At 38.8% G+C, this 13,560-nt stretch overlaps 1 protein-coding gene and 1 long non-coding RNA gene across 2 annotated transcripts; both read left to right on the top strand.

The window, feature by feature from the left end:
* Positions 1-3,536: 3,536 nt before the first annotated feature.
* Positions 3,537-4,564, top strand: LOC108047094. Its single transcript, XM_017127150.1, has 3 exons — positions 3,537-4,013; positions 4,098-4,135; positions 4,194-4,564. The coding sequence occupies exons 1-2, from the start codon at positions 3,566-3,568 to the stop codon at positions 4,109-4,111; spliced, it is 462 nt and encodes a 153-aa protein (XP_016982639.1). The 5' UTR covers positions 3,537-3,565; the 3' UTR covers positions 4,112-4,135; positions 4,194-4,564.
* A 2,887-nt stretch (positions 4,565-7,451) lies between these two features.
* LOC108047095 lies at positions 7,452-8,163 on the top strand. The gene is made up of 3 exons (XR_001769414.1): positions 7,452-7,542; positions 7,627-7,693; positions 7,746-8,163. It is a non-coding gene; the product is annotated as an uncharacterized LOC108047095 (long non-coding RNA).
* The last annotated feature ends 5,397 nt before the right edge of the window (positions 8,164-13,560 follow it).

Raw genomic sequence — 13,560 nt, 5'->3', positions numbered from 1 at the left:
CAGAAAAGTGTCCAAAACCTGCACTTCTAAGCTCATAACTTTTCTTACAGACATCCGATTTCAAAGTGGCATACTTCAAAATGATCGTGGCTTGATTCCCTAAAAATCTGTGTTTTTAGTTAAATTTTTTTTTTGGTCGATTAATCGTCATTTTCAATGATGTTACCCCTTTCCAAATTTTCAAAAAATGGGCTTGCAGAAAAGTGTCCAAAACCTCCACTTCTAAGCTCATAACTTTTCCTACTGAAATCCGATTTCAAAGTGGCATACTTCTAAATGTTCGTGGTTTAATTCTCTAAAAATTTGTGTTCAAATCTTGGTTTGTATTTTCGGGCCGAGTTTTCATAATTTTTTGTGAGTTGCAGCCCTTGTATTTCTTCGGCACAACCTACCATGGACTTGCCATACTATCAATTGATCCCCCTTTATCCATCGAAAATCGAAGTACCCAGTGGGCCCTTGGCCAGCAAATTAGCAGGAGTACATAATTGCTGCACCCGTTTATGGGGCCCATAACCCGTTTGAATGGCCAGCAGGCAATATATGGCCATAAAGCCACCGATTAGCGAGGGAGGGGTGGGGGGGTGGGCCAGTGGGAGTGTCAGAAATCCAAGTACAGCCCCTAATCGTCGTCTAATCATTTGCATACCCGTATCGCTCGGATCGGATCGGACAGGATGTTGATTGTGGCAAGAGGCGTATGTAGTGTGTACATATATGGTGTACTACGTAAATGAGTATATGGCCCAGGCCCGAGTACATTTCAATACAATTCAATGATCTAGATTAGAGTGGGCCAGTGATATAGCCATGGACTGAAAGCCAGCAGCAGTAGCAGCAGTTCAGTTGGCACAATCGTGAAATAAACTAATAATATTTTCACCCGCCCCCAACAATAGCGATAAGCCCGATTCCCAATTCCCACTGCCTTTTTGCCTGTTTGACTGTTGGACAACCCGCGACGCTTACACGCTGCGCCAAGCTGATTGCCTCCCCCCGGAATCCCCGTACCCCGCCACCGATCCCCCGGCGATATCAGCGATATGTCTCACAACCGCTTGGACAGTTATTTGGCCGATCGCCCCGATCCGATCCGTTCCGTTACGCCCTCCGCCTCCTCCTCTGCCCCCGTCCGTCGATTCCCCACCTGGTCAAGCATGCATGACCGTCATGTCAAGTACAAACGTGCAGCTTATCGGGCGGTTGGCTCCGTCGTAGGGGTCCGTTCCGGGGGGTCGGGGCTTCCAGGTGGATTCCGGGGGGTTTGATGCCCTTACAGGACATCTCAGGGACTTTGACTCAGATAATCCCGTTTTCGGGTTTGATTTCAACCGACATCATTTTTTGGGTACTTAATACCGTTTGCACAGAAGTAAAATACGTATAACACATTTACATCAGATGTTAATGTAGAATACCCCCCTACATGTTGCTGATCTAATTCTCTAATAATCTACATGTATAATGTATTATGTATAATGTACTGGATTATTAATTATTCATATAGATAGACATTTCTAAGTTCTCGTTGGCCGATTTTAATGTGCCATAATCTTAAAGCTTGCGGGATTAAGTTATCAAATCATCTGCATTTAAATGTTGATGCTTATAGCTGATACATTAATAAGCTCAACTTCATGTTAGATATATCTGAGTTTTAGCATGCAGATTGGTATAACTTGGTGGCATAATGTGGCATACCTCTAAAAGTTTTCTCTCATTATCTGCATTAAAATCCTTGTGCTAATTGATGATACATTTCTTAGCTGATGATTTCCACTATCATGTTAGATTATTCTAAGTTTTTGATAGCATATGATGACCCGAAACTGCCCTTATAGAGAGCATCATTGTTACCAATCGGATCTAAGATTGCAGTAACATTTTCTTAAAATCTACTTCAATATTTTGGGGTTTATTGATAATCAAATATTTTGGTCCATTTTTATGTCTGAGAGGTAACCGAACAATGTTTCTGATCTAACTTTTTAGATATAGATTTTTAGATTTTGTTCAAGTATTCAGCCTTCTAGTTCCAACTTATGTAGCTTATTTGTAATGATTAATTTTTAGGTGATTCTTTCAGATTGTATATAACAAATCACAATGACTAATCATATATTGTTTTCGAGGTCTGAGTCTATAAACTGTTTACAGGGAAATTCCAGCCCTCGTAAGAGAGCCATATTTGCCCAGCTCTTTTCACTTGAATTGGTGAATGGGAACAAGGCGATTCCGTATCGGAATCGGAATCGGATCCGTAACCACCACGGATCGATGGGGCGCCTCCAGGCACTTGTGCCCCGAGCATTTCAGCATTGGACAGGTGGATCGTGGAGTGAGGCATTGCTTACAACACTTGATCGGAGGCGATTTCCGAATGCTCGGACATGAGACTGGAACTGCTCGAATTTGGCATTGATAAAGCCGCGGACGGGCGGACATCGGCGACACAGATATAGTCCAGATACAGATACTGAATCGCTGCCAGTTTGTAATGAAAAATTGATTAAAGCTCGCACACACTACGTATATGGCATACGCAGACGGACCGATCAAATAATAAATTTATCACAAAATAAACGTGGAAATTAAACACAGAACAGAACAGAACAGACCAGACCGAATCAAATCAGGCCAGGAACCACAGAGCAGAGAAGGGGCAAATAAATGAGATTACAATTAATAAAATAATCGATAAGTGGCCATGCAGTCGCCTACATAAATATATATACATATATATATATATAGAGATTGTAGGCCCGAGTTAATTACGCTTTCTGATTTGCCGTAACCACTCGACGGAGTGCAGATTGCCAGCCGGAATAGCCCGCATATTGGTTCCCAGGCCATCCATTGTTATCCCATCGCCGACCGGAAAAATAAACGCATATTCTATTCTATTTTTAATCAAAAATAAAAAGCAAAATAATTAGAAAATATGTTGTTTTTTTTTGTTACCAAAGTAAATATAAAAGAGTAAAAAATTAAAGCTTTTCCACTAAGCGGTTTTAAAAAAACAAGAATGTTTAATTTTTGACTGTGATCAGTCAGATCAAAAAAACAAAATAGTAGATTACCATGGCTATTTTTTAAAGACACAAGCTTTATTAAGAAAATAGATTTTTTATATATGCTCAGTTTAAAAAGGTTTTTTGCCGCCTTAAGAATTTGTATACAGAGCTAATTTAACTTGTATATTAATAATTCTTAAACCTGGAGCATTGCTATTTACCCTTTCCTAGCTATAATCATGTTTGTTAAGCCTTATGAATTATTATATAATCCCATATGCAAATGTTATCAAAAAATAGCTATTTTAATTTTAAAAAAACATATCCCTAACCTAAAAAATTGGCTAAAGAATGGTCTCTACAAAAGAAGAAGAGTGTACCAAACTTTGGCAACTCTTTTAAGGCTTATGTGTTAGTTTCCAACACTGTTTTTGTTTTAAACGTGGTGTTCATTAGAAGGGGACAACAGTACTGACACTTTAAGTCAATTCAAAGTGCTTACTATTGTGACTTGATTTTTAATAAGAGTCGGAAAACTCTGCATCGCGAAAATGGGAAGTATTGGAAACGCTACCATTCCGGGCTTTCTTTGTAGGATCTGCATGAAAGTTCACCGCAGCGTTATTCTCCTTTTTGGCCACCAAGGCCAAAGAATGCAGCTCATTGAGAAACTGGAAAAATATCTCTTCGTTACCATCTCGCCAACGGACAACCTCCCGAAGTCCATCTGCCAGGACTGCATCAAAAAGCTACGAAGTGCTGAAAAAAATCTATTAAGAATGCAAAAGCTTATATTAGAGATCCATCCAGAATGGAAAGAGGAGGGTGGTGATGAGTCATTGGAGCCAATTTCAGATGACTCAAGTGAATCCTCGTGCAGCGATATAAGCATATCAACCGATTCAAGCGAGGAAAGTGATTCATTTGATTTTCCACCACTGGATTTGTCAGGACGCCCACGAGAAAATGAGATACTTCCTCCGGTTTCGGAAAGCGATGGTATGTAAAATTTATTTTTTTTTAGAAGTCTAGATTCTCTTTATAAATCTTATTTTTACATATTTTCTTACATATTTTTCGCAGATGACCAGCCCTGAGTGGTATTTCCAAAAATAACTAAAGTAAGTTACAAAGAAATAAACTTGTTTCTTAATTAATTCTTCAATTCATAATTTGCAGTACGCCGAAAAAGGAAACTTTACCATTTAAGAATCCATCCATTTTAACACATACCATCTTTAACATCAATTTTTTTAACAAACGTTTTATAGCTTAACTGCTACTTATACTACTGAATGGATGTCCCAAACCTCATAATTAAATTTGCATCTTATTTATGAAATGTAAAATCAACACCGTTATAATGGTGTTTAATTAAATAAGAAACCAGTTGGGATTTGAATCCGTATGATCTATATAAACTATATGTGAAAATACCCGTGATCTCCCAGAAACTGCTTAATATCTCATAAGCTAACACCTTGTAATAATAATGTGGAAGAACAAATGTATAATTTACTTTTTTTTCTTGCATTTAAATAAAATGACAATTTCCCACCAATATGCTTATGTGAATGTTCCAGCGGTGACTCCCCGATTTCCTGGATATTAAATGACTGCCCTTTTGATTTACCTCCTGGCAGGACTCGTGTCCGCAGGACAAATGCAATTTTAATGACCCAACTCTCGGGCGGACACAATGTACTGATCCCGCCCTGGAAAATGGGGTTTACAAAGTCGCGGGACGCAATTCTAATTAGCCAATGCGGGGGCTATAAAATGCCGGAAGGGCGGGAAAACCCAGTGGGTGGTGGGTGGTGGGAGGCTGGAGGGAGAAATCAAATCAAATTAAGTCGCAACTTGATGGCGCATTTTACAGTTCTGCTTTTTGGGGTGATGGGCGCAATGGCGTTCGTCGTTTTTAATAATGTTGTTGCTCATTTCGCGACCAGCGTCATTATCAGCATGTAATTTCTCATTTTCATAGTCAATTAAGTCAATCACACGCCCTTTTAGCCACCGCAAGGCCTTTGCCAAAGCGATGGAAAGCTGAAAAAGTGAAAAAGTGAAAAACTGAAGGCCGAAATCGTTGAAAGCGTTGATGAAAGCCACCCCCTGCAAATTAACACGTTGGCGGTGGTGTGTTTCCGTTTCCGCTGTTTTCCGCCCCCCGCCTTTAATTGTAACGCAATTTGAAAGCGGTGCGCGTTTATTGCTCAATTTGGAGAAAAGGGAAAGGGAAAGGTAATAGGCGGCATTACGTATTCATATGCTCATCGGGCTCATCGATGAGCGATGGAGGATGACTGGGTGGATTCGGAGGACCAGAGTGTCCCGGAAAAACACCCACCCTCGAGGCAATAACTGTAACAATTTCAAGCACTAAAACGACACGTGGCAGCTGCTTTTAAAATTGAATTTCCTGCCATGTAATCTTGTCCAGAGTCAATTGTTTCTGTATGTGGCTTTTGCCTTGCCACCCCCCTGTCCCTTGTTTTTCCACCCGCACGTGCCTCATTGTTATTTTTGTTGTTTGGCTTTTGGTTTTTGGAAGGGTTCCCAATTCTTCTGGGTGCGTCGCAGTCACACTTTCTTATTTATGAAGATGCGGCCAATATGTTGACGATTTGCTGACCCACAGATACCCAAAGTTTACTTTATGGGTGTGAATGAGGTTTTGTTCATTCACAGATTGACTTTCTAATGGGGTGTGAACAGCCTTCGGGGGGGTGGAATATTTGGTAAATGCGGCGATACGGATGGATATGGCGGGATAACAGGGCTCAGAGCAGGTCTTTGTGGAATCTGAAATGGATAATTAAACGGGGGGAGATTAGGCATCGAAGAATAATAAATATTAAAGGTTCCTTGAGTAATTGAAAAGGTAATAAAGTAGCTAGATTAATGGTTGCATTTACATGTATTTTTAATTAAATAAGACACTAAATATTTAAACAGACTATAACCCAAAAAATAAACATACATATTTACATGTGAATAATTGTTGATAAAAAAGGTTATTCGTAGTTTTTATTGGTTAACTTTCAAAAACTATTATATATATTATATTTAATATGAAATAAGAAATTCTTATTGTTTAACGAATACCCTTTTTAAAGTCGTAATAGTTACTAAAGGTTATTCGTAGTTTTTATTGGTTAACTTTCAAAAACGATTATTCTAAGAAATATATATAATTTAAAATAAGAAATTCTTATTGCTTAAGGGAAACCCATTTAAAGTCGCTGGGAATCCAAGACTTGGAATAATAGTTACTAAAGGTCCCTTTCACATAGTTCTCACACTTCTGGCAGCGTTTCCCACTGATTCGATGTTCACATGCCTAATTAACATGTCAATAAGTCGGGATGGGGACCAAAAAGATGTTTTTACCCCTAATGAAAGCAGAAAGAGACAGGCCGACGACAAACGAAAGAGATAGGATGAGGGAAGTTGCGTGCGGAGCCGCAAAACGTGCGCCATTAAAAAGCCACGAACATCAATTTAAATATTGCATTACAATGATTTGCATAAAGGGCGCACGCATACCTCATAATATACTCCCCCTCGGCCGCGAAATCACAGACAAAAAACAAAGGGAAAACCCATTAAACCAATATAAATTTGCACTTTCACATGACCCCGGCGAGTGGCACTACGGGCTTCTGTTTATTTCTTCGGTGGTTGCTGCGGTGTCGATCGACTAATTTGAATTTGAATTTGAATGCCACCTTCCCACGACATCGATACGATACTATCCCATCCAATCCCTTCCCATACTGCACGATATGATACGATACGATACGATACGATCCGAGCCATTAGCAGACAAAAGAGCAGCCTGCAAAGGCAGCACCTGTACAGGTGACACTTAGCGAAAAATTATATACTACTGAAATATGGAAATAAATTATCCTATTTTGATTTAAGAGTCTACCTAAAAAGGGAATTATTATACAATATTTTAAACCTTTCAATAAATAATCTTTTAATAATTTAAAAATGTTGATGATTAAAAACAATAAAACAATTAAAACAATAGCAATGTGTATTAGCAATTATTTAAATAATAATGAAGTAAATTAAAGGGTGTTTAAATTATAAACAACGTTAGAAAAGTTCACAATTAAAATATTGAAATAAATGATCATATTTTGGTTTAAGAGACTACCTAAAAAGGGAATTATTATACAATATTTTAAACTTTTATTTTAATAATTTTAAAATGTGGATAATCAAAACCATTGCTGATTTAACAATAGCAATATGTATTATAAATTATTTTAAAATAATAAAGTAAATTGAAGGGTGTTTAAATTATAAACAACGTTAGAAAAGTTCACAATTAGAATAAGTACAAAAAATACAATCAAGTAGGCTCTGCGTTTGCACCCAAGTAGTCGACGCCTTTAAAGTCAAATCAAAATTCGACTTGATGCCCAGGCCCAGAACAAAAAATGTTCATTCGATAAGTACACTTGCTGGAAGGAACACCTAAAACACAAAGCCGAAAATGGCTCTCCCCTTGGTAAGTAACTTAAATAAATACAACATAATCCTTAGTTTAAAAAAAAATGTATACAAAAAAATTGCAAAATCTAAATTTTCCCAGGCTCCCGAAATTTTGGGAATTGAAATTATCGGAAGAAGCCAGGGGACAAATGAAACACATCTCCTCGGTAAGTAAAAACCTAATATCATGTAACTAAACTGATTCCAATTTCATCATAGTCTATATTTGAAATCCCACACAAATCGAAACGAAATGAGCAATTTTAAGCAAACACAAACAGTTCCATAAAACAGAATGCTGGCTAAAAACTATACTCCCATCATAATCATAACATTCTCAACTCTTCAAAATATAATACTATTGATACTACTATGGAATAACTGAATATGGAATATCTGATGCTGAGAATAGGGCTAATGGATGTAACCCTCGTCATCGTCCGAAGACAATACAATATTTACAAAGACTACAAGGAAATCCCATGGCAAGGCAAAAACTTATAAATAACACTATCACCAAATGTTAAACACCATTTATTTCTTTTTTTTCGCTACACTACTATTTAAATGTCGAATTGTTACTAAGACTATAATTACTGTTACTTTAAATAAACTAACATAACCTTCACTTCAAACACGAGTACATTTTTCTCTGCGTGTAAGGCAAATAGAAGTGGGGAATTGTTCCCACCTTCGAAGGTGACCAACCTTTTTGGCCTTTTATTGCATTATTATTGGTAAATAAACAAAGCAACTGGCAGACAATGAAAAACTCGATCGCAAGAAGAAAATCGGGCGGGGAAATCAATCAATGGAAATGGAAATGGAAATGGAAATGGAAAGGCTCTTCGGTGGCAATTAGCGACAAGCGGCGGCCAGATCGCGACGATGGAAAAGCGAGTGAACGGAAGTCATTAAAAGGGTTGCCTTGGAGTGTGTCCTGTGTTCGTGCCCCACCCACTGACCTTTGACCCCGCCTGCGAGCGTGTGTGCCGCCTAATTGCGCGACTCTGAAAGGGGTAGGCGTAACTTTGAGGGTTCGATCGGTAATTCGAGTAGACACGCTCCCAAAAAGCGGATCAAGTGGCCCCTTGAAAGTCCAGTTCCATATGTAAACTACTACGAATATTTAGTCTCAGCTACACATAAACATCTGCAACATAAATAAATGATATTATTTTGATGCATAACAAATTCAAGGAAAGTATTTCAAATCAAGCAAACTAAATTTACAAGCAATTTTAATGTAAATCAAAGGATTATCATACAGCATTTTAGTTTTCTGTACTGATTGTGCGATTCATTTCCTCTAATTAATTTACTATATACACACTTTTTAAGATGATAATTCCGTATATTTATAGCGTTTTCCCTATACCATTTTGTATCGTTTTTTTTTTGTGTAACAGCAGGCAGTATTTTTGCTGTAAGAATAAAAGCAAGGACCTCCGTCCATCAGCCTCAAGAAAACGAGGTCAGGGGTTGGGTCCTTGGAGCAGAGACTGCCACGAAGTGGTCAGCCCAGTGAGGAACTCCATAAATCAGGCGCTCCAGTAGAGGGGTTTCGGCCGGACAATTGACGTCAACAATAAGTAACAATGATGTCAACTTGTAATTGAATTGATTGACAATATTTTATGTGGAACCAGAGTCCAGCAGCACGACATTTCCGGGGACGAGGGGAGCCAAAAGGACCCTTAATGACGGAATTTGTTTAGATTAGCATTAATCGGGGGGGTTGGGGTGTTGTTGTTGTTGGCTGGACCACTGGGTGAGTGGCCATAAAAAACGATAAGGAGATTCAATAAAAATACTTTAAGCGGAAAAACAAACTTGAATGGCGATAAAAAAAAAACAGAGCACACACACACAAAGGGGGAACTCCGCCCGGACGATTGAAAGGGGCGAAAAAAGAAAAAGGAAGGCCAGCAAGGACATGGACAATATGTTCGGGACACCCCCTTCGAAAAAAAAAAAACAGAAAAGAAACTGCGCTTTTTAACTAATGAAATCGTTTGCTAAATGAAACGTGAAAAGTCAAATCAAATGAAACCCAGCCGGGGTTTCTTCTTTTTTCTCGCCAGCGGAAGCGGAAATGTGTCGCCGTTCAGTGGCAGACAGGACGAAACAGGACGAAACAGGACCAAACAGGACCGAAAGGAGCAACAAATAACTGAAAAATTTTAAAACTCAATCTCGACTGCGGTTACGCAAAACCAATTTAAATCCACTTGAGAGGCGAAGTTTGCTCGATTTTCAAATTGCGTTTGGGATCTGGATTCAGATTTGATGTGTGGCTAACTGTGTGTGCGTTTCCGTTTCCGGGAGGTGGAGAAAATGGGGAAATGGAGAAAAAGTGTAAGAAAAGGGGGTGGCGGCACAGTCACTGCGGTCTGCACTCGGCTGTGCGATTAATTTGCTGATTTATTCGCAACGGAAGGGTTGCTTAATTCCCGCTGACGGCTCTTTTATTTATTTACTCGTCCAGCCTGGACGCAAAACAAAAGTAACTAACATAGACCCAACCCGTAGACCACAGGGGTCCATAGCAGGCTTAAACGGGGTATACCTATTTTTTAAAGTAAGAAAAACTATTAGCTGCTAGATTAATTGGTTTTGAGACCAGAAGACGTTGGTTTCTTCTGTATAAGTCATTGTAAAACAATATAAACAATTATATTACCATATTTACATGGTTCAAGAAGACATCGGTACAAAAAAGGATTTTTTTTTTTTTTTTTATGAATTGTGATGCTCTTACTTTGCTTTTATTAACTCTAGGAGGTATCAATTCTACGGTAATCTCAGATTTCATCAGTTACCTAACACAAAAAAAAAACCCCATTCAACTAGACAGGCGAGGAATAATTTTCAGCGGGCCAAAAAGTTTATCGTGGATGCCTTCGCTTTGATTCATTTTCCTTCATGGGTTCTTTGCCCGTTTTCGTTTTCGTTTTCGCTTTTCTTTTTTTTTTTCCTGGTTTGCATATGCACAAAAGTTGTTTGTCGGACCCGCCAGCCAATTACTGCAATGAACAAACACAAACACACCCAAACACGCATAAATATCCCGGGCCAGGACAGCGCCGTAATGCCATGGAGTCCTGTGTCAGTGGTCGGCTGGATTTGTATACTTGTTGTCTGGTTATCAACTCGCTTCCGGAACTTAATGGCCTGAATCCTTTTGCTGTCTTGATTTGACTCCTGTCCTGTTATTCTCCATGTCCTCCATGTCCTCCATGTCCCTTCGCAGGACTCAGACGAAGTGCATTGGCCTGTGAGATCCTGCGGGGCTAACCCTTGTGAACTTACCAAATCCAAACGAAATCATTGCCTTGCTAGTGGATTGGATAACATCATTTGATCAATATTCCACTATAATTTAACATAAAGACTTCAAGACAAGAAGTGGATTTGAAACTTTTATTTTATAATTTTATATTTGATAATTCTGCCCCAAATGACAATACACAATGTTTCAAATTTCATGCTCTAAAGCTCTATTAGTTCGTGAATCAATTCTTTAAAATACTATACACACAATTTGCTTTTTATATTGGTGTAATTTTTGGCCATTGATTGTAAGCTAGTTTGGCACTCTACTCATTTATCCTGTAAGGAAAACCCTTGTTTAATAAAGTAAAAAAAATAAACCTAAGAAAACAAGCAATATTAAGTGCCCAACAAAGGGGAAACTATAACCAATGACAATTCGAGCTGGCTTATCTCCAGGATACAAAGAAGGCCAATTTACGAAGCAGGATTCCGTCCATAACGGGATTCCCTGCCCGATTTCGCCATCTTTTGTTTGTTTTGCTACGACTCCGCTTTGTTTTTAATGCGCTTTTGATGAAACCATCATGTCACATTACATCAAACCAAACCAAACAGGACAAAACAAAGCCAAACAAAGGGAAGAATAAAACCGAGTATATGGTACATAGTATTTCAGACGCACACGCAGATCCCCGTAGAATCCGGTGAGTCCTTCGAGTCCTGCGGGGGTGTCGAGCCACACAATTCCTCCCAGGACACAAGGATTCCGGCCATTTAGCAGCGGCAGCCCGAAATCTCATAAACACTTTGCTCGGCACAAATTGAAATCTGGTTAGCAGGATTGCAAGGAGGGGTGCTAAACAAACATTGACACGCCGTTCGGCCGTTCGCAAGAGGCTGAGATTTCGAAAAAAAAAACAGTGGAAAAAATGCCAAGCAAATTATAAGCCAACATATTTGATTCATTTTTAAGCGCTTCCAAAACTTTCTGTAAAAGATTCTTATACAGGCTATTTTAAATAGGAACTAAAAATAATGATTATTCTTGTGTTTTTCTTTTAAATAAAAAAATCACTCACTTAGACTAGACAATTTGGCCAATCTATTCATTTACTACATTTTTAATGACTTAATTTAAAATAAAATAATGAATATTTTTTGTCAAACAAAATAAAACTTAAAAATAATGATTTTTTGTGATAAAACTTATGGCTTTTAAGGACTATGCTTATAAAAGTTATTATAAATAAAGTTAAGAAACCTGTTAATAAATCTGTGTAGATTTATCCCACATACAGTGTGTATGAGTATATTTTCCAATATAATACAATATGTTTGGAGCAAAATATAATCTTATAGAATAAGCCTGGAATTTAAGTGTTAATTATTTCTCTCTCTGCAAAGGAAACTGAGTTCATGCGTGCAAATCAAAGTGAGCCAGGCAAGTGTGGCCAAAGGACAAAGGGCAAAGGGCAAGAAGTCAGGGGTGGGTGTGGCAGATCGGAGGGGGTTCTTCAGGGTGGGGGCAGTGTGGGTGGTGCACAAACACAGTTATTGACTCTGATGCGTATTAGCTGACGACGTGGGACTGCGCCAGTGGGACAAGATTCATGAGCCTTGATATTCCCTTTCCGAAGGATGCGGATAAGGGCTTACTGGCAGGACTTTTTATTGAACTTTCATGGGATCGTAATGGGGATCGTTTAGCAGGAAGGTCGTACTAGTCATTTGCATAAAAATGCTTTGGAGAAAAAGCGAGGCTGCATTCCAAGTTACACAAGTTTCGAAATGTTCGACTTGGAAAGGCTGAAAAACCTTTAAATATTTTTTCATTGACGAAATTTTATTGATTAATGTGAAGAGAATGGGGAAATACTAAAAAGCTAAATTAAAAATAGCTGTTAAATTAAATTAAATAAGTGACTTGCGGAATTGAATTCGTTATAAAATTTCGAATCAAAAAAACACGAAGGAAATATATATTTTTACAGCTAAAAAATTTAATAAAATAAAATATCATATACGAATACATTTCAGTCCTAGTCTTAATCCTAAAAGTATAGTTCAATCGCGATTTATTGGAATATTACGCCAGTTGCAACCCCAGTCAAGTATTCTCCCGGCAATTGAGTTCGGGGCTGTAAAAAGTGAATTGCATTTGTCTAATCACAATTTATTGACCCTCAGGCTCGATGACCCAACGACTTCAGATCTTGTCCGAGAGCAGGATGACATTAGGTAGGTTTTGGGAAGGGCTCGGGACGCGGGGCACTCCATGGGTCTTTGTAAGTCCATTGTGACTGTCATTGCAGTCGAACTGCCGGAATACTCGCTCGACTATGGAACCCCTGCCCAGTGGCATTGTGTTTTTTAGTACTTCCTCGAGCGGAGAGCCCCGAACTGGCAACAATGGCTGGGCGGCAATGTGTCATGCTTGTTGATTTGTAAGGATGCAGTGCAGCCGCTGGAATTGTATTGACCGGAAAATCATAAAGCTCTTTGTTACCGGGAGGAAATCAAATCGAAGCGGCCTCGTCATGGAGCTGGACCATATCTTTTTTGTGAAACCGGAAATGTTACCCAGTGCATTTAATCTCTGTCGCTCTTCGATTTTCCATTACCCGATTATAATCCTTCCCCGTTTCGCTTTCCGCGTTCCCTTCGTTTTTCAAAAGTCTTTGCTTCCGCCGCAAAAGTTGCTCCGATCGTCGGCGTCATTATCATGGAAAATTGTTTATAAGTTGACAGGCAGTAAACA

This window comes from Drosophila rhopaloa, unplaced genomic scaffold (genome assembly GCF_018152115.1).
Source record: "Drosophila rhopaloa isolate 14029-0021.01 unplaced genomic scaffold, ASM1815211v1 contig_3, whole genome shotgun sequence".
Classification (NCBI taxonomy): domain Eukaryota; kingdom Metazoa; phylum Arthropoda; class Insecta; order Diptera; family Drosophilidae; genus Drosophila; species Drosophila rhopaloa.
The sequence above is the reverse complement of the archived record's forward strand: the minus strand, read 5'-3'. Positions and strand labels throughout refer to the sequence as shown.